The following is a 24,433-nucleotide window of genomic DNA, read 5'->3' as shown; positions in this document are numbered from 1 at the left end:
CTAACTCTGAACGTGTATTTTATACCGTTTCTCAGAATTTTCCTGTGGAACTAAGCCCCAGTCGCCCACAGTGGTGACCTGCTTGTTGACGCCCTTTGTTGGCTGCCTTCCCTCCATCTCACTTTCCTCTTCACTACAGGTGTTTCCTGGGGTCCCCTTGCAGATGAACCACCACAGTGGAATCCTGGTCTCAGGGTCTGCCTGGGGGAAACGAAACCAAGACATCACTCCGGCTTCTGTAAGGAGACTGGATTGGAGGGGGACATAAGCGGAGGTGGGGAGACAAGTCCAGGTAAGAAAAGATGGCGGCCTGGACCAGGTTGGTGGGAGCCGAGGCTTTCTGGGGTCTGGACTTTCCAGAACATGAAGGCCCTTCATAAGCAGAAGCTGCAGAATGACTTCCGTGAGCGAACATTGCTCTCTCACAGGCTGTCCGAGTTCTCCATAGCTTCTCACCCAGCCGAGCCAAGCACATGCCCCCTAAGAGGAAGCAGGGCGTGAGAAAAGAAGCCTGTCTAAAAGGGGAAAATGCAAATGTGCCCAAGCCCCCAGCACTTCCTTCTCTCCCTCTGGCCTCTGGGTAGAAGGCCCTCTTGGGTCCAGGCACAACAGCCCTTGGGTTGGATTTGGCTTACGGCGGATGTGATGGTCATGGCTCCTCCCAAACACAGTTGGCTGTGCCACCTTCACTGTCCCAAGAGGAGGAGGACTTTGTGTCTCTCACCAGAGTGAATGCAACTCTGGCAGCAAGTAGCCCTGGCAGGAAGGCGAGTAGAGCTCTTTGGGCCCCTTCCCCCCAGCAACACACATACACACTCTCCCACCCACTGTGTCCAGCGAGTACAACCAGCTTCTCACTGACCCTCTCTCTTGGTCTTACTTCTCCTGATGACACAGCCCAGGGTGGGGTGGGAGGGCACCCACTCACTATCAGTCCTTTATCTTTCTTAGAGAAACCAGTTTATTAATCAAGAACACCATCCTGGTCACGCCGGCCTGCTGAAACTTGGTTTTGACTTATCATTCACTGGCAGCAGCAGATGCTATTGGGACCCACCCCCGCTCCTTGGCACTCACTACTCCTGTGCATACTGATGGCTTTCTACCCCAAGTGCCTGCAGCTCTCTGCCTTTGCCCCTTTCTGGCTGCAGGAGCATGGACCAGTCTAGAGGTTCCAGGAAGTCAATGCCCTCAGGAGCAGTCTCAACCAGCGATGGCTGGGAGTTAGTGGCCCAGCTTCTTTGGCCCTTGGGCGGGACGACTTGAGGCGTTTTCTACATACTCCCCCAAAGGTCTCAGCGGGATTGAGCCCGTTGCCCACAGCAGTGTCCAGGCACCACATGGAGAGTCTGTGGGTTGATGTGAATGGTGTGCACATATGTGGCTATAGCACATATGTGGCTATGTTCACGTGTAAGTTCATGTACAGTGTGTGTTTTGGGGGCGTGTGTGACTGATCTGACTATTGTCTAACAAGTGTTTGCTCCCCCTTCTACTCTGAACAGAGTGCACTTCCCTTCCCTGACATTGGGCTTGGCCATTGACTTCACTCTAGCCAAGGGAATATTAGCAGAAGTGACATCAGCAGAGGCCTTAAATGTGCTTCTGCAGTTTGGCTGAGCCCTTGGGCTTCTTCCACTCCCCATTAGAAGGACTGCCCCAGGTGGTGCTTCCTCTTCAACCTGGGCTCCAGAATGAGAAACGACGAGCAGACCTGAACCCACAGCTTTGGGCCAAGCTCAGCTGAGCCCAGCTGACCCACAGACCCTGGAGCAAGAAATCAAGAGCTGGTGTCTCAAGCCATTGAGTTTCGGAGAGGTTTGTTACGTGGCATTACTTCAGCAATCACTAATACAGAGTGTTATGCGGGATTTGCAAAGCACGGGGTATGGTTTGTGGGATACGAGGAATGTGTCTGAGTACAGTGTTTGTGTATTTTGTGTCTGGGCAAATGTTATGTTGTGATACATAAACACAGAATAACAAGGGTTTATATTGGATGAGACAAAACAGACGAGCAAGCATACTGCAGAGTGCGCTGCATGTGGAGTTTGTACCTGGCTTCTGGTCAGAAGGGACCTCAGGTTCCTGGGCTGGGAAACCCACAGCCCCGCCTCTCTCCAACTTGCCTGTGGTTTCTAGGAAGGCGGCATCCTCCAGACAGGGGTGTTTGACTTGCCTGGTGTTCAGCAAACCCAGGAAGAGGTGGCACGAGGCCAGCCGAGTTGCGTCTGACCACACACACCCAACCTGCGTGTGCTTTGGCTGTTGAACCTTCCACCCCCATGGCAGGGCTTGGCAGCTGGGGAAAGGCTCCACACCACAGCCTCCACAGATGGACATAGGGGCTCTGTGTGGGCAGAAAGCTGCTGCCTGCACATCAGCTGGACTGGGGCTTTGCAAGGAGGGGCCTCGGAGCTCAAAGCCCCAGGGAATCCCTGTAAGCACCCCCTCTTCCTGCCCTCATTCATGGCTAGGTGAAGAGGACTCTGTGAGTAAGTGGGTAAGCTCTGGAGTCAGACCGTCCAGGCTGTATCTCAGCTCCACTAGCCATGGCCTTGGGCAAGTAACTTAACCTCTCTCGGCCTCAACTGTTCAACTTTAAAACAGGGAGAAACGTAGTATCTCTCTAGTAAGGTTGCCATGAGGATTGGATGAGTTAATTCCTGTAAAGTATTGGAGACAGTGCCTGTTTATTATTGAGCTTGGGCCACCCGCCAGGCGCTGTATGAAGTACATTACGTGAATGACCTTGCATGCACAAAGCACACAAGGTCAGTGTTATCTGATGGAAGCTGGGCTCCCCCCAGAGACAGACCTTGAGACAAGAATTCAAAGCAAAACCAGTTTATCTGTGAGCTAATTCAAAAACACAAGCAAGGAGAAGGGAAGGGAGACAGGGAGGGCCAGCAATGACCACTGTGGGTAACTAGGGCTCGGTCCTGGTAGGGAACTGAGAGACACATGGAATCGCACCACAGAGCTACCCCAGGGGCTTTTACACACCAGTTCCCATCAGTCACAGGAGGGCAGCTCCTGGAGGGAGCATGACCAGCTCTCCCACTTTAACCAGGACTGTAAGTCTGGTCCGGGAAACCCCTGCATCCCAGGCTAGATGGCAGGCCACACTGTCTGGAAGGCATTAATTCCCAGCCCTCAGCTGGTCACACCCTGCGCAGAGCAGGCTCAGGGCGCAGAGCCCGAAGATGCAGATGCTGGCAATTCAGAGCTACCATGTGCCCAAGGGCATAAGGTTGGGACACCCGGTCCCCTTTGGAGGTGAGAGAAGTGAAGCTCAGAGAGGCAAACTAATCTGCTCAGCGTCACACAGTGGCAAGGGGCCTGTGGGCAGGGGGTTCAAACCCAGGTCTGTCTGATGCCAACGCCCATGCCAACCACCAGGGCCCACACTCCTCCCTCCACAAGGGCAGCCACGAGACAAGGGTTAGAGGAGCTGCGAGTATCGTGGGAGCCCAGCTAGTCCAGTGACTGGAGACAAACATCCACAGGCAGACAGGTAACATCCAAGCGTTCGGGGGTGGGTGTTAGACAGTTAAGAGGTATGGTCTTCGGCCAAAAGGAGAGTATGGCAGCCTTTAAAGGGGGCAGCAGCTACTCAGCTCAGGAGGATTCCTGCCACGTGGGAATGAAGGCCCCATGTTACTAAACCATCCAATGTTTCAAAGGAAGTGGGATTTCATGAGAAATCTCCAGAGTATTAAATGTGGTCTGAGAATTTTCTAAAACACATTTTGAACCAACCTTATATGGACCAAAGAGGGCGCATCAGTCCCTGGCTACCCGGTTACGGCACTGAACGCGTTCTGTGGTGCGTCCACTCACCCCAGTAGGTAAATTTAGGGCTAGCATTGATCTCTTTCCTCAACAGGGGTCCCTACAGAAATGGGGGCTGCCTTGGTGTGCATTTAGCACACATATCCACCTGCTTTGCGCTCTAATCGTTTTTTGTCTTTCTTTCTGGCCACATTTTCCCACTCGTGTCTCCACGGCTGACATCCAGCTCACAGGTCCCAGAACAGCCACACTACACTGGCTGTTCACAGGTCACTTAGTAAATAGCTGATGGCTGCAGTCCCCCTGTTAACCTCTGGGCCCTGATCGCCAACCCCTTCTCCAGGACCCCCGAAAACTCCAGGGTTAACTCCTGGCCCAGCAGAGGCCTCAGCTGGCCCTGTGGCTTCCTTCTCATTCTTCAGGGCCCAAGCTGGACCATTATCATCCCTTTATCTCTCCCCTCTCCCATTCTGTCTCTCCTCCACCTCGACTTTCTTTTCCGAATTATGCAACCATCTTGAATCCTACTTGATTCAAGGATAAAACATTACCAACAGTAGCGTGCTGATAAATGTTTAACAACCAGCTCTCAGGGAATAGGGAGGAGTCCTGATTTGTAGCATTTGCTGATTCCCTTGATGTAAATACTCCTACGCTGGCCAATTTCAAGCTACCAACATGGATGAATGTGGAGCTAGCAAGAGATATGCAGTAACTCATCATTATGTAGTATTTACTGGGTAGATGCAAAAAACCTCAAGAGCTCAGATAATAGTACAATGTAAAATAATTATGAAGTGATGAGTTCAGAGTATTATTACCTTCGTTTCTAATATAACTTATTATATTGTGAGTTTATATAATTTAAATTTTAATAACGCCTGTGTTTCACAGCCAGGTCATAAAATTCCTGAAATTCTTGTGAGCCTATATGAGCTCGTTCCAGCACACCAATGGATGAATGAACTCAGAGGCAGAAAAATAACAAAAACGGGTGCTTGGTGATCAAAAGACAAGGACTAGGGGGAAAGTCACCGTCCATCCTCAGGTGGACAGTTCCGGCGTCTCAATTCACCTCAAATCCCCTACCTCCACTGCTCCCCACCCCCGCCCCGCCTGGACCCACTTACCTGCAGCAGGAAGTCGAAGAGTGCCAGGCGTGCCCACTCCGTGCGGTGGATGCCCAGGCATGCGGCCTGGCCCGGCTGGCTGCAGTCACGTGCCAGCAGGGCCTGGTACTGCAGCCAGCCCAAGGCCAGTGAGTTCTGGTCGTCATCTGGATCACCCAGGTGCTGCACGTCGGGTGCCCACCAGATGACGGGCCTTGCGCCACCGTCCGTGTAGCGGTAGGGCAGCAGGGGGCTGTGGAAGCGCCTGGCCACGGCAGGTAGGCTCCGGCGCAGCCCCAGCACGCGGTCCACGTGGAAGGACAGGACCTCAGACAGGTCCCCAGGCCTCTTGATCAGGCCACAGAGCCCCTGGGAGCAGAGGTGGCTGAGCCCCGGAGGCAGGTCCTGAAGGGCACCCTTGGCGGAGAAGCCAACCTGCAGCACCTGCCCGTGGCCAGGGACCCTGGCTTTGCCCACCACCTGCCCCTGCACCAGCAGCTGGAGGGTCTGTACATCCTGCTCTGTGAGCCACGGGGGCACCTGTTCGCTGGTCCTCAAGCCACTCGACAGCCTGGGGGTCTCAGCGTCACACCACACAGATCCTTGCAGCTCCCCAACAGAGCCAGGCCACTGACGAGCCCCCGTGGCCGGGGAGGGACCCCCTGCTTGTCGTCCACCAGTCAAGGCTCTGTTCCTCAGTCCTGGCAGATCCCCGCCTTCTGCTGGATGAGGCCGGAGGGTCGGTCCAGCAGTAGCTCTCCAAGTCTGTAATGCTGCCATGTTGTGCCCTGCGAGGGGGCCATCTGGGGTGCCCGTCTCGCTCTGTGCCTCCCAGAGGGGACCACTGTGCCAGGGGAGGTCCAGGTCTTTGGTTCCTGGACCCCTGACCTCATCTGCCCTCAGGAGCACCAGATGCCGGGTACTGAGTCTCAGATCTCCTGGAGGTGCCAAAGTAATGCCCCTCTTGACCCTCCCTGGACGCCTGCTGTCCATGCCTGGGGACTGCCTGCTGCTGTCCACGCTCCCTCCGTGGCCTTGCTCCTCAGCACACACCAGGTTGGAGTTCCCAGGCAAGGCCCAGCCTCTCCGGAACCTCAGGTTTCTTGCCCGCCGCCTCCAGCCGGAGCTCAGAGCCTGCCTGCTCTGGGGGACAGGGGCACCAGTTACCTGCTGGGGCTCCACGGGACCAGGGTCTGGGCTGGCGGCTGGGTGCTGTGGAGGGAAGCGGGTGACAGCCACCACAGACAGAGCCATTAAGAGGCAGAATGCCGTCACCAACCGCCTCTTGCCACGCAGCTTTCTCCAGAGCCAAGATGCCTGGGGGATGGGGCAGAAAAAAAAGCTTGAGACCTGCGAAAACATCAGCCCTAACCCACAAGACAACAGGACGGTGGATGAAGGAACATCGTGGGTGAACGAAGAGGGGAAAGAGCAGAGCCAGGTGGAGTAACGCCTAGCTGTCCTCGAGAGGCCCGGGAGCCAGCTGTGCTCCTGCCTCAAAGCTCAGCCTGCTCTGTCCCCAGGACAGCCCTGGCCGATGCCTGCAGGCAGACTAGGCTTCTCCTCTCTGAGTAAACTGCCATGATGACTCTAGTCAGCAAACGCACTGAGAGCCTTTCCCCATCTTCCCCCACCACCAAGTGCGGGCCCCTGTCGTTTCGTCTCCACGTGATCCCACTCTGCGGACCTGCAGTCGTCTCCCACAAACACGCTCTTCCCTTTTCTGCGGCACACGGCCGCCCAGCTACAGATGACCTTGCCCGGCCTCCCTAGCAGCCAAGTGTGACCCTGGGACTAAGTCCTTGCCTATGGCCCAAAGCAGCCAAAAGGAGGCTGGCTGCCCCGGCTTTCCCCTCTCTGGGCACACAGGTGTGGCAGTGGCAGCTCCACACGTCTTGGCAAGGACACACCCTGGGGCAGTGAGTTTTCAGCACGTGATCTCTGCACCAGCAGCATAAGCATCACCCGGAAACTTGTGGGAAATGCAAATTCGCAGGTCCTACCCCGGAACCACTAGATCAGAAACAGGGGCGCAGCAACCTGTGTTTTAACAAGTTCTCCGGGTGATTCTGCTGCTTGGGCACCGTGGAGCCACCAGAAGGAAGGAACTTGGGAACTTGCGTGACCCCATGGGAGCAGAACTGGCAAGAGCTGTTTAAGCCACTGTATTTTGGAGCCCCCCTAACTGTGAGTCGGAGGCGCCATCTCCATCCCCTCCAACACCCCAGCAGCTACATCCGTCCAGGCACCCTGACCCCTGACCAAAGCTGATGGGGCCATCCTGGACCCTGATCTACACTGGGCCAAATCGCTCCTCAGCCCCAACCTTGCCCCGGGAACAAAGGCTTGTGACGAGTCAGCAAGGTTGGCTTGCTCTGCTCGTGCACTTGAGATCAGGGGCACGTGGCTGCCCAGCTAACGATGACAGCAGCGGCCGTATGCTATTGAGAGCCAGTCTGCAGGGAGAGAGAAGAAACAGCTGCAAACCAGAAACCCAAACAGGAGGGAGCACCTGCCCAGCTTCCTGAAGCTTCTGGTTCCAGTCCTGAGCTGGCCCAGCTCTCTGTTCTTCTTTCACTGGGTGGATTTAGCCCATTTCCATCACTTGAGATTCCATACACGTTTAGTCTTTGTTCTGTCATAATATCTAATGGTATATTTTTTGTATTTATAATTTTTGAAGCCTTCCACTATGTTTGCAGTTATGTTTACTTTGGCTTTGGGGTGTATATTTCTTATAACATTTAGGAAATTTTGATCTGGGTCCTAATGATTACCTTTATGATTATATGCCCTTAAATGTCTAGTTCTTTAAACAGTAGCTCTTAAACCCGAGTAAGAATAATCATACGATTATTTCCTTTCCCCCCATTCCCTACCATTCTTTTGCTATTCAATTTTAATCACTAGTATTATCTTTTTTAATGTTTGCCGTTGTACAATTTAAAATGCTTACGTTTCTACTGTATTTTGTCAACTTTAAATGATATTCTTTGGTCCCCAGCTATTATTCACAAACAGCATGTTTGTTCTTTCTCCCACTTTTCCCTCATTCACCTTCCAAAGTTTTCTATTTGTGTCATTTCTATATTGTTAGGATATAAAACATGTCCCTTCTACTCTATTACTCCAATACTCACATTTGTTCGGTCTTAGTTCTTCAGTTAAACATATTCTTTGCATACGCCTGTCCCCTTTCGCCCTAGTTTTCCATTATTTCTTGGTTGACTGAAGTTAAAACTCCATAATTTTCTCAAGAAGTACTCATGGGTATAATAGTCTCTGGGTTCTTGCATGTTCAAAACTATTTTTCTATAGCATTCATACCTGAAAGAAAGTTTGGCAAGATATAAAATACTGCTCACAGTTTCTTTCTTGGAATAGCTTGTAGGTTCTGCTCCACAGTTTTCTAACATCAAATGATGCTGTGGAGAAATCTAAGATTAGACTGGCTTTTTACCCTGCCTAGGAGCCCTAAGAATTCTTTCCTTTCCTTCCCTTTTTTTTTTCATTTTTTCCCCAGCTTTACTGAGGTATAATTGACAAATAAAATTGTGTATATTTAAATTATTAAACATGATGATTTATGTATAGATTGTGAAATGATTACCACAATCAAGTTAGTTAACTCATTCATCACCTCACATAGAACTTTTTGTGTGTGTAGTGAGAATGTTTAAGATATACTCTCTTTGCAAATTTCAAGTATACAATACTAGCTAGTCACCATGCTGTACATTAGATCCTCAGATCTTATTCGTTTTATAGCTGAAAGTTTTTTGTGTTTTTTTTTAGATTCTACATACAAGTGATACTATACAGTATTTGTCTTTCTCTGTCTGGATTATTTCAGTTAGTATAATGTCCTCCAGGTTTATCCATGTTGTTGCAAATGGCAGATTTTCTTCTTTTTTATGGCTGAGTAATACTGCATTGTATACATGTATACATTTTCTGTATCCATTCATCCATTGAAGGACATGTAGGTTATTTCCATGTCTTGGCTACTGGGCATAATGCTGCAATGAACATGGGAGTGCAGATATCTCTTCAAGATTTCTTTTCCTTCAGATAAATCCTCAGAAGGGCTCCTCCAATTTCTGTTTGGGGTTCCAGGGGCCCCCTCTCTATAGAGTATGCTTTTTGTACCCTCTGTTATGTTCCCCTGGGCCCCCGACTGATTCCAGCTGTCCCTACAGTGGACAATCCCTCTGTACACTGCCAGCTTCCCACCTCAAGCCCCGGAACCATTCCCTGCTTTCCTGCCCACTCTCAGGGAGGCACAGAGGAAATTAACACCTTTGGGGACAACCCTCAACACATAGGTGACAAAAGTCAGTGGGTAAATGCCCAGCCTCCGTCCTTCAAAGGGACAACTCTGAGAGGCAGCCTATATGATGCCACAGGATATGCCCAGTGGGACTGAGCCTCTTTTCTATAAAACAGATGATCTTTGTCTCCCCCTAAGACACCTTTAGCTGATGATCCTTTTGACGTGAGAGTCTAAATTTTTGTCTTTATTAGATGTATTTTAATATGATCTTTATTACTATTTAACACACACACATATGTGTAATACATGCATAGATAACACTGTGAAAAACCCAGATAACACAGTTGGTCCTCCATGATCATGGGTTCCACATCCCCAGATTCAACCAACTGCAGATCCCATTATTGATGTTAACTTTTCAATTGTATATGAGTTATTATCTCCTTTAATCCTCACAACAACGTAGGGAAATGGGTATTATTCAATTTCCTCTTTTACAGATGAGAAAACTGAAAGGTCCAGAGTGCTAATTTGCCCAGAGTCACACAGCTGGCAAGAATACCAGTATTTTTAATTAAAACTAAAAGTAGAAATGGCCATGGACAAAGAATCTGTTTGGTTTTGGTTTTTCCTTCTACAATAAAAAGAAAACTATGTTTTCAAGTTGGATTCACAATCTGGACCCTCAAAGTTCTGGATACCACTAGGGAAAAATAAATCATCTTTTAAAAATGTTTCAAGAAGACAGACTGTTTTGATCCTTCTCTAGGCCTCACTTGGCTTCAGACAACCTGGGGAAAGTTGGCAATTGTGCAGTTGCGCAGAGAAAAAGGTTCGAAACGGCCATGAGCAGATGTCCCTGTAGGGCCACACAAGCAAAGCTTTTGGGAAAAGAAAAGCTGCTTTGATTGAACTGTAAAAACATCCTCTGAAGAGAAATATTCAGCTGAATAATAAAGAGCACTTTAGAGAAAGTAGTAAAGGGAGTGATGCATGATGTACTAGAAAGTTTGCTGGTGGAGCCCAACTGACCCCACTGCTACACACCGGCCAGTGGAACCCGCCCCCAATTCTCCCATCCAAAACACACGCACGGTCTCTTACGACGCTGGTGGCAGTAGGGAAAGGAGAATGGTGTCTGGTTCTACAGTTTGCTCTGTTTCTCCTCCCTCCTCAAATCTCACCTCCCACCCTTTCACCAAGACTCCCCCCCTTAACTTCTCAGAAAAGATGCCCACTAGACCAGTAGTCACATCCACTCACAGCTGCAGAGGAAGCGGGGTGAAAAAAGAGAGTAGCCAGAAAAACTTTGGGGAAGACACATTTGAGTTCTAGATTAGCTTGTGCCCTTCTGGGTTGAGTTACAATGGGTGAGATACACAACCACTCTGCCCCATTTCCTCAGTTATAAAATGGGCGAGAATGAGATAATTCCTCCCTCCAGAGACTGGCATGAGAAAAAAATGAGTCAAAATATAGAAAGGACCCACTACATAGTTTGGTACATTTACATGGTGGGATCAGGGTTTCTGTCCCCACTTTCCGAACCCCCTCTGTTTTTCTGGGATCTGAAAACTTTCCACCACCACCCCTTCCTGGGTTTTGGCATATTGCAATGGGGACATTTGGAAGTACAGCTCAAGGCAGAGCCAGAAAGAGAAACTCTTTCATCATAAAGCCACAAGCATAAATTAGGAGGAGGCCACCTGGGCAGTGAGAAGGGTCTTGCCCTGCAGAGGCTCCATCCAAAGATAATCCAGGATGGAACAGGAAGGAATCACTTGGTTTAAAAGTATATGGGAGGGGGCTTCCCTGGTGGCGCAGTGGTTGAGAGTCCGCCTGCCGATGCAGGGGACAAGGGTTCATGCCCCGGTCCGGGAAGATCCCACATGCCGCGAAGCGGCTGGGCCCGTGAGCCATGGCCGCTGAGCCTGCGCGTCCGGAGCCTGTGCTTCGCAACAGGAAAGGCCACAACAGTGAGAGGCCCGCATATCACAAAAAAAAAAAAAAACCAAAACAAAACAAAACAAAACAAAACAAAACAAAACAAAACAAAACAAAAGTATATGGGAGGGCTTCCCTGGTGGCGCAGTGGTTAAGAATCTGCCTGCCAATGCAGGGGACACGGGTTCAAGCCCTAGTCCGGGAAGATCCCACATGCCGCGGAGCAACTAAGCCCACGTGCCACAACTACTGAGCCTGCGCTCTACAGCCCTTGAGCCACAACTACTGAGCCCGCATGCCACAAGTACTGAAGCCTGCACACTTAGAGCCCATGCTCCGCAACAAGAGAAGCCACTGCAATGAGAAGCCCGCGCACCACAACAAAGAGTAGCCCCCACTCGCTGCAACTAGAGAAAGCCCGTGCGCAGCAACAAGATCCAATGCAGCCAAAAATAAATAAATTAAAAATTTTTAAAAAAGTATATGGGAAGTTGAGGAGAGAAAGGGTGGGAACCAAGAAGGACGTATGCACAAGGCCTAAAAGGAAAAGACTGAGATTTTGGCTTCCCTAATAACTGTAGGAAGGGGACCCAGGAGAGTAGTAAAGAGCCCGGTCCACTGAGAAGCTGTGGGCTGTGCTGGGCTGGACACAGGAGCCGCCACCAAACTCCCCATCATCGCCTCCCTCCATACAGGGTGCAGGCAGCTCTTAAACATGAAGTGAAAGACAGTGTCACTTTTGGAATCATGTGGACCATTTCTTTAAAGTCTCTATTGAATTTGTTACAATACTGCTTCTGGGTTTTGTTTTGGTCACGAGGCATGTGGGATCTTAGCTCCCTGACCAGGGTTCGAACCTGCACCCCTTGCATTGGAAGGAGAAGTCTTAACCACTGGACCGCCAGGGAAGTCCCCACTGATGGAATCATTTGTTCACTATTCCTTCCTCCTCACCCTGCCATGGCTTCACTGAAGATGGAATACACTTCCTCACCCACTGTCTTTGACGTCAGTCGTGTGACTTGCTTTTGCCAATGGAATATAAGTGGACAAAACACAGGCCACGTCCTACTGGAGGCTTTAACTGTGCTTGTGTGGTGTTTGCCACCTTGCAAACTTGTCTTCCAACATGACAGGAGCATGTCCCAGGCAAGGCACCTGGAGCAGACCTGAACCCAGTCCCCAGCCTGGACCTAACCCAGCCACCCACTACTGGGCCCAGCATACCCACAGCCCTGGAACCAAGATCAGGGTGTATATTGTTGTAAACCATTGTGATTGTGGGGCTGTTTGCTATGCAGCATGATCACAGCAACCCCTAACTAATACAGATCCTTTGGTGATTTCTTTTGGGCTCAATGTGTGCCCTTTGTCAGAAAACAGTAAGGCAGTTTAGTAATGTAGTGCCCTTCCCTTGACTAATAAGGGCATAGTGGTGTCACTACAGATGCATGACAGACTCTGACGACGATGATGGTGCAACCTGGTCACGGACACATCCCGTGAACCAGTTTCCCCCATGAGATGGGCAGATGGCATGGAGGATGCCTTCTGTCAAATGAAAACCAGAGCGGTCTTTTGAGAAGAACTTTTTGGAAAAATTCCAACATACACTGGTGGCCTTTGTACAGACACAGTTTGAGAAACTAGAACATTTAGAGAAAAGGGCTCGATTACAGTTAGTACTGTAACCACCAGCAGGAGACTTTTTCTTATTTCTAAAGGGCCACAGGAAAAGGAAAGCTCTTCTTTGGGAAAATTAGTCAGGACTTGGCCTCACTTTGGGGCACCAGCTCTCCCTTTCCCAGACTACCTCCCAGAATGCCCTGCTGTAAACTCTGACATCCCAGGCTCATCAAATATGACTTTCACCAGCTGCTGCACAGGAACGAGCTGGCAGGGACAGAGGCAAAGCCATCTTTTCTCAACTCCCAGATATCAAAAAAAGACAATGAAAACCTGGTCCTCCACTGAACTGCCTTGGCAGGTGGGGTAACATGCAGGGCAGAGAAGGTGGGGAGAATACAGAGATCGCATGTTCCTCTCCCCATCACAACAGACAGAATCACAAAGCACTTGTACAGTGTTTCTTGGTGGGAGTTTCCTGGGTGGGAGAAGGGGCAGAGGAAAGCCACATGGGGGGGTGTGTGTGTGCGTGTGTGTGTGTGTGTGTGTGTGTGTGTGCATGTGTGTGCGTAATAAGAATCAAGTTTGGCTCTAGTTCTGGAGTCATCACTAAGGTGTGACAGCCCCTTCTGTTCCATCCCCCGACCTCTGCCCTCTACTTAGCAGCCCCCACTGGCTGATCACTGATTCATCACTACTCAGACTCTGGGTGAGACTGGCAGAGATTTTGCAATTTGGAATTTCTGTTCCATTTTTTAAAGACCAGTTAAATAATTTTCATAACAAAACCATGGCTCGGGTGAGAGGGAATACGTAAGCATATTTTCAGAGGGCTGGATTAAAACCACATGTTGGTCCTGTGAGTAACACTGCAGCCTAGACCTGCTCAAAGTCTGCTTCTCTTGGGTGAACCCAGAATCAGGCCCTAGGCAGGGGGAGCTGGGCTGGCCCAAGACTCTGGGGGCAAAGGCGACAGGCACAGCCAGTCGGACCCTCCAGGCACAAGGCGTCCCTCTCTCAGTCAGATCTCTGGGTCCTGGGAGGCCAGAACTGTTCGTGCTACTGTGGGCAGAACCCCAGGCTGCCTGTCTCCTAGGCCACCACCCAGCCAGGCCCCTTGCTCAGCTCCATTGGAGAGCTGTGATTTTCCTTCCACATCAGCAACTTCAAGACAAGAAAGGAAATTTTGCCCCTGTAATTTCTGGTCCAGCCAATCTCTAGGCAGGGGAAACCCAAAGGAATGATAATTAACATTTATTCAGTGTTCACTATGAGCCCGAGACTATTTGAAGAACTTTACTTCTATTAATTCATTTAATCTGTGTGCCAGTCTTACAAGGCAGATATGAGGATTACGAACCCATTTTACAGGTAAGGAGTACAAAGCACAGAGAAATGAGGCGACCCAAACTTCACAGAGGACAGCGTCATGACATGAACCCAGGCCATCTGGCTCCAGAGCCAGTGACCTAATAACTGGGTCACTCTAGAAAGGGGCTGCTACCCACAGCCCCTGCTCCAGCCCTGATTCCAGAGGACTGCACTGGGTCTCAGGGGTGGGCCCTGCTCTCAAAGGTTTAGCTCTTTGGGATTGGTCAGTTCATCTGTAAAATGAAGCTTGAGTGAGATCAATGGTAGGTGACAGCCTTTTTGCACTGGGACAAGTTGAGGGAAAATAAAACGTTTTCAGGCTACATTTATTCTTCTTTAAAAATGAAAATAATTTATTGTGTTTCATGCTCTACTTTATTACATAGAAGAATATCAGTGAGAAAATGCCACCATTTGACCCACTCAACTCTGGGCGTACTTGAGAGGTAACATTAGAAGCAGGTTTCTAATAATCTGTTACCCTCAAATTAAACCTAGGGCTTGACTCAAAACCACGCAGGTTCTATGTCTCCTGCTCCGTCCAAAAGAAGATGGTGCCCAAGTTCCTTCCAGCTCAAGCACTCTCAAGACTGTAGCCAGGAAACTGAACATATCTGACATATACAGACATTTCTCCAAAGAAGACATACAGATGGCTAAAAAGCACATGAAAAGATGCTCAACATCACTAATCAGTATTAGAAAAATGCAGATCAAAACTCACACCTATCAGAATGGCCATCATCAAAAAGTCTACAAACGATGCTAGAGAGGGTGTGGTGAAAAGGAAACCCTCTTACGCTGTTGGTGGGAATGTAAATTGGTACAGCCACTATGGAGAACAATATGGAGGTTCCTTAAAAGACTAAACACAAAGTTACCATATGATCCTGCAATCCCACTCCTGGGCATATATCTGCAGAAAAGTGTAACTCAGAAAGATACATGCACCCCAATGTTCATTGCAGCACTATTTACAATAGCCAAGACATGGAAGCAACCTAAATGTCCATTGACAGAGGAATGGATAAAGAAGATGTGGTACTTATATACAGTGGAATACTACTCAGCCATAGAAAAGAATGAAATAATGCCATTTGCAGCAACACAGATGGACCTAGAGATGATCATACTAAGCGAAGTAAGTCAGACAGAGAAAGACAAATATCATATGATATCACTTATATGTGGAATCTAAAGAAATTATACAAATGAACTTATTTACAAAACAGAAATAGACTCATAGACATAGAAAACAAACTTACAGTTACCAAAGGGGGAAGGGGTGGGAGGAGGAATAAATTAGGAGTTTGGGATTAACAGATAACACTACTACATTTAAAATAGATAAACAATGAGAAACTATATTCAATATCTTGTAATAACCTATAACAGAAAAGAATCTGAAAAAGTATATACAGATACACACATATATATATATATAAAACTGAATCACTTTGCTGTACACCTGAAACTAACACAACAGTGTAAGCAACTATACCTCAATTCTTTTAAAAAAATGAAAATCTCTTTTCATTACCTCTTCACCTTTCCTTAATCTGCCCAAGTAAATGCTCTCCTTGGCACACCTGAAATAGAGCATTTTGAACACACAAAGGCACTACAGGTATTCGGCCTTGGGGGATTTATGGCAGAGACGGGGTCTAAAGGTTCATGATGGGGGATAAATTGAAGCTCTCCTAAGGCTCAGATCTGAATCTCATTCACCCCAAGCAAATGAGTCCATGGCTCTCTGCCCAGGTTCTGCCGCTTAGCTTCCACAGCATAACTTCAGGCACATAGTAACCTTGTGATGTGATGGAAACTTCCTGGTTGAACAATGGCAATAGCTCGTGCTAGAGATAGAAAGGAAGACCAAATGAGGTCTCAGAAAGTGATGGTTCTCATTCCGGGGAAAGAAAAGAAACAGTGGGGAGAGCCCCAGAAAATACAAGCTCTAAAAACAATAAAGAGAAGAATGTTACATTTCAAGATAGCAGACATCTATGAGCCAAATGAATTCGCCACACCCTCATGAAAATACGAAAAGCAATTCAAGAAATTGTTTCAGCAAAGGGTTCAGCCAAAATAAAACTTATTTTTCAAGAACTTTAACAGAAATTGAAATTTCAACTCTTTCCACCCACTTGGCTGCATTTTATTTAGGACATAAGGGGCTGTAAGGTGTTTTCAGATTTGGGGATTTAAGAAAGCCTAGGGGACTTCCCCGGTGGTGCAGTGGTTAAGAATCCGCCTGCCAGGGCTTCCCTGGTGGTGCAGTGGTTGAGAGTCCTCCTGCCGATGCAGGGGACACAGGTTTGTGCCCTGGTCCGGGAAGATCCCACCTGCCGTGGAGCGGCTAGGCCCGTGAGCCATGGCCACTGAGCCTGCGCGTCCGGAGCCTGTGCTCCGCAACGGGAGAGGCCACAACGGTGAGAGGCCCACGAACCCCAAAAAACAAAAAAAGAATCCGCCTGCCAATGCAGGGGACACGGGTTTGAGCCCTGGTCCGGGAAGATCCCACATGCCGCGGAGCAACTAAGCCCATGCGCCACAACTACTGAGCCTGCGCTCTGGAGCCCGTGAACCACAACTATTGAGCCCATGTGCCACAACTACTGAAGCCCGCACACCTAGAGTCCGTGCTCTGCATGAGAACCCACTGCAATGAGAAGCTCCCGCACTGCAATGAAGAGTAGCCCCCACTTGCTGCAACTAGAGAAAGCCTGTGAGCAGCAATGAAGACCCAATGCAGCCAAAAATAAATAAATAAATTTATAAAAACTTAAAAAAAGAAAGCCTAGGAAGTGGCCCTTGCAAGCATTAGAGCTCTACTGGAGGACACCGCCCGTCAGGAGGGAGGCTCTGGCTGGGTAACACCTGAGCATGGGTTTGCCTTTTCAGTCTCCATCGTTCACTGTAGTGATTTCTGTCAGTGGCAATTGAGCTGTTATCTACAACTGCCTGGAAACCAACACGTGACTAGAGCACCATGAAGTGGAGGACACTGGGAGAGCCATGTGATGTCAGGCACTTCTGAGACCCTCACGGCACAAGTGTGGGGATTCAAGGTACCTAGGGCAGGAGGCAGGCAACTTCCTCCAAAGGGACAGTGTAGGGCTGAGGCAAGGAAAAGTGTTGCTCCCCAAATTCTGCTACATCACAATCTTACCCTTTTATACTGCGTACCCCAATAGGGCAGGCACTGGATCAGGAAACAGGGACATGAGCATGAGGAAGGTTTGGCTCCGCCCTTAAGCAACTCACTGTCTCATCGTAAAAATGTGAATGATACAATCATTTGCCCCAAACCTGTTTTGGCCACCCCAAAGCCCCCCACAAAACTGGCCTTGCCTACATCCAGGGCATCTATCTTCCTAAAGTTGAAGGGGTGCAGATGGCAGAGTATGGAAAGCCAGGGAGCAGAACTGGGTGCCACTCCCCAAGGACTCCACCACAGTCAGATAATATCTCACATTTGTTTAGTGTTTTTCACTATATGGCTAGAAGGATGTTGTTTCCAGACATTCTCACAACAACCCTGGAAGGGAAGAAGGAATTCTCACCATGCCCATTTTACAGATGAAGGAATTGAGGCTCAGAGAGACCTAGCCATTTGCGCAAGGTGGCACACCAACTAAATAGAAGAGCTGGGATTCCAACTCAGGTCTTCAGCCTCCAGAGACCAACTGCTTTCCTGCACACAGGAGCCAGGCCTGGGGATTTGGGAACACACGCGGGAAGCATTAGCTAAGGCCCTTGGGTGCTCATCCAGAAGCATTTTCTGTTTTTTTTTTTAACTTCTTTATTGGAGTATAATTGCTTTACAATGTTGTGTTAGTTGCTGCTGTATAACAAAGTGAATCAGCTATACATATACATATATCCCCATATCCCCTCCCTCTTGCGTCTCCCTATCCCACCCCTCTAGGTGGTCACAAAGCACCAAGCTGATCTCCCTGTGCTATGCAGCTGCTTCCCACTAGCAATTTTACATTTGGTAGTGTATGTATGTCCATGCCACTCTCTCACTTCGTCCCAGCTTACCCTTCCCCCTCCCCACGTCCTCAAGTCCATTCTCTACATCTGCATCTTTATTCCTGTCCTGTCCCTAGGTTCATCAGAACCCTTTTTGTTTTTAGATTCCATATATATGTGTTAGCATACGGTATTTGTTTTTCTCTCAGAAGCATTTCTGATGCTCCCAGCTGACATGGGGGAGCCAGTGCCAGCAAAAGGCTTTAGAAGACCTGAGAAATTCCTACGTCTGTCTCTTCATTACATGAGCTGGGAACCTGATACCAGCCGAGACACGGGAGATGATGGGCTTCATTATCCTTCAGTAAATACTTAACCAAACATCCACTTCAGAAAGGCAGAATCCTAAAGGACACCCTGGAGGACACACATGAGCTAGACTCTCTAGGTCCAAACCCCAGCTCCACCACTACTGAGTGTGTCATATAACATCAGTTTTCTCACCTGGAAAATGGGTATGATAATGGTACCGACCTCAAAGAATTGTGGGGAGGATTCAATTAATTTTAATAAAGTGCTAAGAACAGGGCACTGCATGTATTTTTATCGTGATTACTCAGCACTATTATTTAATCCCAGGATTATTAAATCCCTGCAGAGCTTTGCGACTCCAGTACCTTCTTTAGGTTACTATCCTGTGCCTCACTCTCTCCAACTGTGAACAGCTGGTAATGGTTAAGTCACAGCGCTCTGAGGACTGGTGAGTCATGGTTGAGAGGAAGGCGCATTGGGAAGTCTCAGGAACTGATGCTAAGATATATCCTCAGAGCCACCATTTGCTCAAGTGACCAAAAGAGCAGCCACTGACTCCAGCTTGGCCAGCCCAGTGCCCCAAACTTCTGGACATCGGCTGTGGAGCCCCAGAGAGGGTTAAATACTCTTGGAGAGAAGCTTGCCAGCAGGAGAGCAGGGCTCAGCCATGAAATGCCTTGAAGATTAGCCCTTGGGAGGGTTAAAACAAAGCTACCCTTGGAACCTGAGCAAGTTTATCAGATGGGCAGTATGTGGGCTGAAGGGGAAATAAAGGGACCCTCCTGTGGGAGGGCTCATGGGGCATTTCCTGACAACCATGGGGCATAGAACTTCTTCCAGCAGGAGGCCTGGGGCTCAAAAGGACTAGGGAGGAACTGGGCAGCCATGTCTAGGGGCACAGATGGAACCGTCTTGGAGGCACGGAGGTCCTCCCTCCAGGAAACTCCATGACGTCGGCTGTAGCCAGCATTGTGGAACACCTCCTGTGCCAGGCTCCATGCCAGGTACTTGACTCACAACAGCTCATTTACTGCCTGCAACCTCCCTCTAGGGAAGGCACCACTGTTCACATCAGGCATTGAGGAAACTGAGGCACAGGGAGCTCGCGTCTCGTCCTCACAGCCTCATAGCTAAGTGGCAGAGGTGGGATTCAAACCTGGGTCTGGCTGACTCCATCAGTGTATTAACTAGAATTCTGTCCCTGCTATTACAGAAGCCTCAAAGAACAAGAGTTGTTTCCCTCCCTGCCACCCTTCTGCAAGCAAGCAAGCAAACCTGGAAAGCTGGCCTCATCCTGCCCCAAGAGAGAATAAAAAGCCTTTGTTTTCAAAAGCCAAGGCTTCTAGAGGTGAATTAAGCTAGGCTTTCTGTCTGGTATTGGGTTACCTAGGTGAGGGCTCAACTGGAGCCAAACAATTCAATTTAGAAAAAGCAATGCTGGTGTTCATCTAAAACTGGTGGATGAAATACATGCCATTCCTCTCTGCCCTCCTGAAACCTCATAAAAATGACAGTAAAGGGCTCTTATTTTTAAGGGACAAACCCACAAGGATAAAGAGAACTGGGCAGGAGGCAATGGAAGCAAAATTCAGGACGCTAGAAAATAGGTGAGTGAATGGCAATGGACTTAGCAGACCACGAAGGCTGGATTCTAAACAGGAAGGCGGAAGGGTAAGACTCACCACGATTTACCCTGCAGAAGCCACCCCAACATGTCCAGAGGTGCCACCAAGTACCTCCAGAGGAGGGGGTGAAGGTGAGTCAAAAACAAGAGGGCTGCTTGCAAGTCTACTTAAGAAGAAGCTAGCATGCTGCTTGGCCAGATAACGCACCCCTGCACCTGGCTAAGGACCTGGAGAGAGAAAGCCAGGGAATCTGTATACTGGGGAGCATCCGGCACAACTGAGGGCAGGGAACTACACTGCCCTAGAGTAGAGAAGAGAAGCTTTAAGAAAGCATTTACACACTGAACATTGAAATATTGCAGGGCCCCCCCCACCCCAGGTAGCCAAGAAAATGGCTGAAAAGAAGACCCAAGTAGTAGTGAACACAATTATTTGCATCCCACCACCACACACACACATTCACACATTTGCATGTTGATGGATCAGCCCTAGCGATGGCCTGGCTTGTCCCCATAGTCATGGAGTCAGTTTGTTGCTGCCGCCATCCAACGCCAAAGCTTCCACAGCGGTGGCTACTTGAGGCTCTTTCAGCCACCACTAGGCACATCCTGACAGCCTAACCACAGTTGCTATGCCTCTCCCCTGCCCCTCCCCTGGCCCCCATGACTAGCAGGTGGGTGGTACCCACGACTACACAACCTGGAAGCACAGCGAAATTCAGGTCGAGTGGAGCAAACCTTTGATCACTGGGAGAATGAACCCAGCGGATAAATTCAAGTGGTCCTGAATTCAATTTGTGCAGCATCTCGGTAGGGCCGTAAGATCCTGCAGCCCATTACACTTAGCAGCAGCCAGCTTAAAAACGGATCCTCTTAACATCTCTCCCTGCGTCTCTGTGTGTTCCTTGAGCTTGCACTCACTCTCCAACAAAACAATAGCACACAAACTTTCTGCCTCAGGCTCAGCTACTGGAAACCCAGGTGAAGACAAACCAAGACACATCATCATTGTGAAAGTTCAGAACACTGGGGGAAATACCCTACAAGTTTCCAGAGAGAAAGAAAACAACTGAAACAGGTTTTATACAAAGTAATCAAGAATAAGAAAGGCTTTGGCCTCATTACTGCGACATGGAAGGCTAGAGCGCAACTGAGCAAATCCTTCAAAATCTGACAGAAAATGATTTCTGGCTTAGAGTTTTATATTCTGCCTTAGAATTTTATACTCAGCCAAACTATCAATCCCACTGTGAGGGTAAAATAAGAGCAGTTTCAGACATACAATGTTTCCTAATGGTTTACTCCTCAGCACCAGATCACTTGGACCAATGCAGCTGTCAACACAAACACAAAGGCAAGCATAAAATTTGCAGTGCGATGGGGTTCCAGCTGACGGGAGAGTTAGATTCTAATAGAGCAAATTAGGCAAAACTGAAGTCTAAATCAAAACTACCCTTGAAAATCCCTTAAGAAAGAAAGAAATTTATACACATCTAGTTTTCCTCCAACCTTAGAACAGAGGCTGAGTCTTTTGTCTCAAACAAATAAAACCACAGAGTTGGGAAATTCCAGTAGCACACTCAGCCTCTGAGACCATGTGTCTTGAGAAACACTTGGACCATCTACCAAGAGATTCTGGGGGAGGGAGGTCTGAATGCAGACCCACTTAGCTCCATTCACATTTGGAAGAAGACTAGCAATAATTAACACCAGATTTCTAATCAGCAGAGTTTCCATGTTGTGCAGTTTCTGGTAATAAGAAGAATCCAAAAAGGAGAGGGGGGTGTGTGTGACCTTGAAAAAGGTCAGGGAGCTGCCTCAAGGGCAGCTGGGGGCCTTGAGGAAACACAACCTCAGGTGGGAAAAAGGGTGCCTGAGGAGAGGGGCAGCAGCCTGCAGGATAAGAGAAAGAAGTGAGCCTAGGTTCCAGTTGGCAGGAAGCCTCTCTAGCCTGCAGAAATTCTTTCTCCAAAGCAAGCCTGACTGCCCTCTCACTGGTCATGTAAATTTTTAAAAGTAATGTTGCCCCAGACACCCCCCAATGCCAGCTCTCTGATGACAACCCAAGGGGCCCACCTTCACCCTTACCTACGTTGTTTCCCTAATTTCTCACTGAAGCTCCTGGCAAAATCAGGTGTTTCTGGAAGTCAGGAGCTGTCGCCCCCGCCCCACCTTGAATCTCAGCTCTCCTCTTTGAAAGGGATAAAGTCAGTCGATGTTTCCCCCATCTGCAGCTTTGTATTCATGAATAAACAAGCAAACATGCCAGAGCCCTGGTCAGACAGAGTTCTGCCAAGGTGAAGATCTGGTGCTGGGTGTTCCCAACACTGGAGCATCTGGGATGTGTGTCCGGTGGACACACCGGGGGAGGGGCAGAGGTGGAAAAAGGGAAGAGGAACCAAGGAGAGAGCTCTCCTAGGCAGGAAAATGTGGCTGAACTCCATCTCCCTCCTGGGACAGGCATCCGCTGGGTACCTCATCAGTGTATGACAAAAGAATGAGATTTTTCCCCATCTGCAAGAACATGTAAAATGTAGTTAGGGAGGTGTGTCCAGGGCAAGACTTTAAAAGGCAAAACTAGCAAGGAGGAGATATTAGTCTTCAGTGTCCTCTATGCCCCCATTCTATCCCCAAATACATCGAAAACGAAATTGTCCATAACCTCAGCCACTTGTTAGATGATTATACAGTTCATCTCTTGGGAGTAGCACTCTAAAACAAGTGTAAGAAGGATAGTGTTTACAAAGTATTAATTCCTGTTTGCATTCCTGAGACCCTGAGCTGCATCTTATCCATCTATCTGGGAATGATATAGAAGAATGTTACAAAAAGGTACAAGGAGTTAGACCTTCTAACTTCTGACATGCAAAATAGAATTATGTGGAAATACACAGACTTGTAGATGAGGCTGTTGTCTTGAAAGACAATTTCCCAGATTCCTTCATCTCTCCTTAGCATCAAGGACCAAGCCTGGAAAATCTGGTTAATTTGGCCCAGGGGCCACCAGTTTGAGACCCCTGGTTTATACGCTCTCTAAGTTCCTTCTACTTCTGAGATTCTGCAGCTCCCTGTGTTTCCACAGACTCAAAAAAGAACTCGATTGAAGAGCTGTAAACCTAACTCTGGAAGTTATTTGTTAAATACCTAATTACTACTGATTTGGGAATTTGAAGTCATATTGGTCCCACAGGACCCCTAGGAGAGCACAGCCCGAGCCTGACCTCGCAGGGCCAGCTGATGAGGGGGGAGTAACTCATGATCCTCAAAGCAGAGGCTGGATGACTCCTATGGTAAACTGAATAAGGGCTCCCAAAGACATCCAGGACCTAATGCCTGGGACGCGTGAAAGTTACTTTATGTGCAAAGAGGGACTTTGCCGATGTGATTAAATTAAGGATCTTGAGATGGGGAAATTATCCTGGATTACTTGGGTGAGCCCTAAATGTAATGACAAGTGTCTTTATAAGAGGGAGGCGAAAGAAGACTTGACTACAGAAGAGGTAAAGGCAGTATGATGATGGAAGCAGAGATTGGAGTGGTTCCATTTGAAGATAGAAGATGGGGCCACAAGCCAAGGAATACAGGTGGCTACTAGAAGCTGGAAAAGACAAGGAAAAGGATTCTACCCTAGAGCCTCTAGAAGGAAGCATCCCTGCTAACACCTTAACCTCAGCCCAGTGAAACTGATTTCGGACTTCTGACCAGAACTGTAAGAGAACAAATTTGTGTTGTTTTAGCCCACGAAGTCTATGGTAATTTATGACAGCATCAAGGGGAAACTAATACAGTCCCTACCCTGGCTGCTGCAGGGATGGGCCACACAGTCTTTAAGATGTCTTCCCACCGCAGGGGCACAGCTGCCAGGTCTCTGCTCCAGGACAGAGTGACCTACTTGTCATCAGAAAGACAAACAGCCTCTTGGGGGTTGTGCACACTCTCCAGGGAGCCCCCTGCCCTCAGGCTTAGTGAGGACGGCCCACAGCCCACTGAGCAAGGGGGTATAGGCTGAGCAAGGGACTGAACACCCACATCCAAATGTCCCCGGGGGCCCCACTCAGTCCCTGACCTCAGGACCAACCCCCAGGGCAAATCTGCTCACCACGACCTTCCCCCAGTTCCCAAGCTGTTTGGCAAGCTTCATCTCTGGTCCCAGAGGGATGCAGCAGCTCCCCAGGCTCACCTACCACCACCAGCCCCTTAATGACACATAGGTTCAGAGGCAGGCTGCCTGAATGTTGATTCCAGCTCCACTGCATCCTGGCTGTGTGAACTTGGGCCTCCATTTCCTCACCTGTACCGTGGCGATAAGAATGGCACCCCCCTCATAGGGTGGACCATTCACTAGCTCATTGAGCAGATATTCCTGAGCCAAGCACTGCTCCAGGCAGAAGTGAAACATCA

At 48.8% G+C, this 24,433-nt stretch overlaps 1 protein-coding gene across 1 annotated transcript in view; it reads right to left on the bottom strand.

Annotated features, from left to right (window-relative positions):
- GASK1A (golgi associated kinase 1A) overlaps positions 1 to 24,433 on the bottom strand; it is a 50,094-nt gene that overhangs the window by 13,365 nt on the left and 12,296 nt on the right. Inside the window, exon 2 of the mRNA XM_060162277.1 lies at positions 4,926 to 6,221. Coding sequence (XP_060018260.1) covers positions 4,926 to 6,221 — 1,296 coding nt within the window. The remainder of the gene's footprint in view (positions 1 to 4,925; positions 6,222 to 24,433) is intronic.

Source organism: Lagenorhynchus albirostris, chromosome 10, assembly GCF_949774975.1.
Source record: "Lagenorhynchus albirostris chromosome 10, mLagAlb1.1, whole genome shotgun sequence".
Classification (NCBI taxonomy): Eukaryota; Metazoa; Chordata; class Mammalia; order Artiodactyla; family Delphinidae; genus Lagenorhynchus; species Lagenorhynchus albirostris.
The sequence above is the reverse complement of the archived record's forward strand: the minus strand, read 5'-3'. Positions and strand labels throughout refer to the sequence as shown.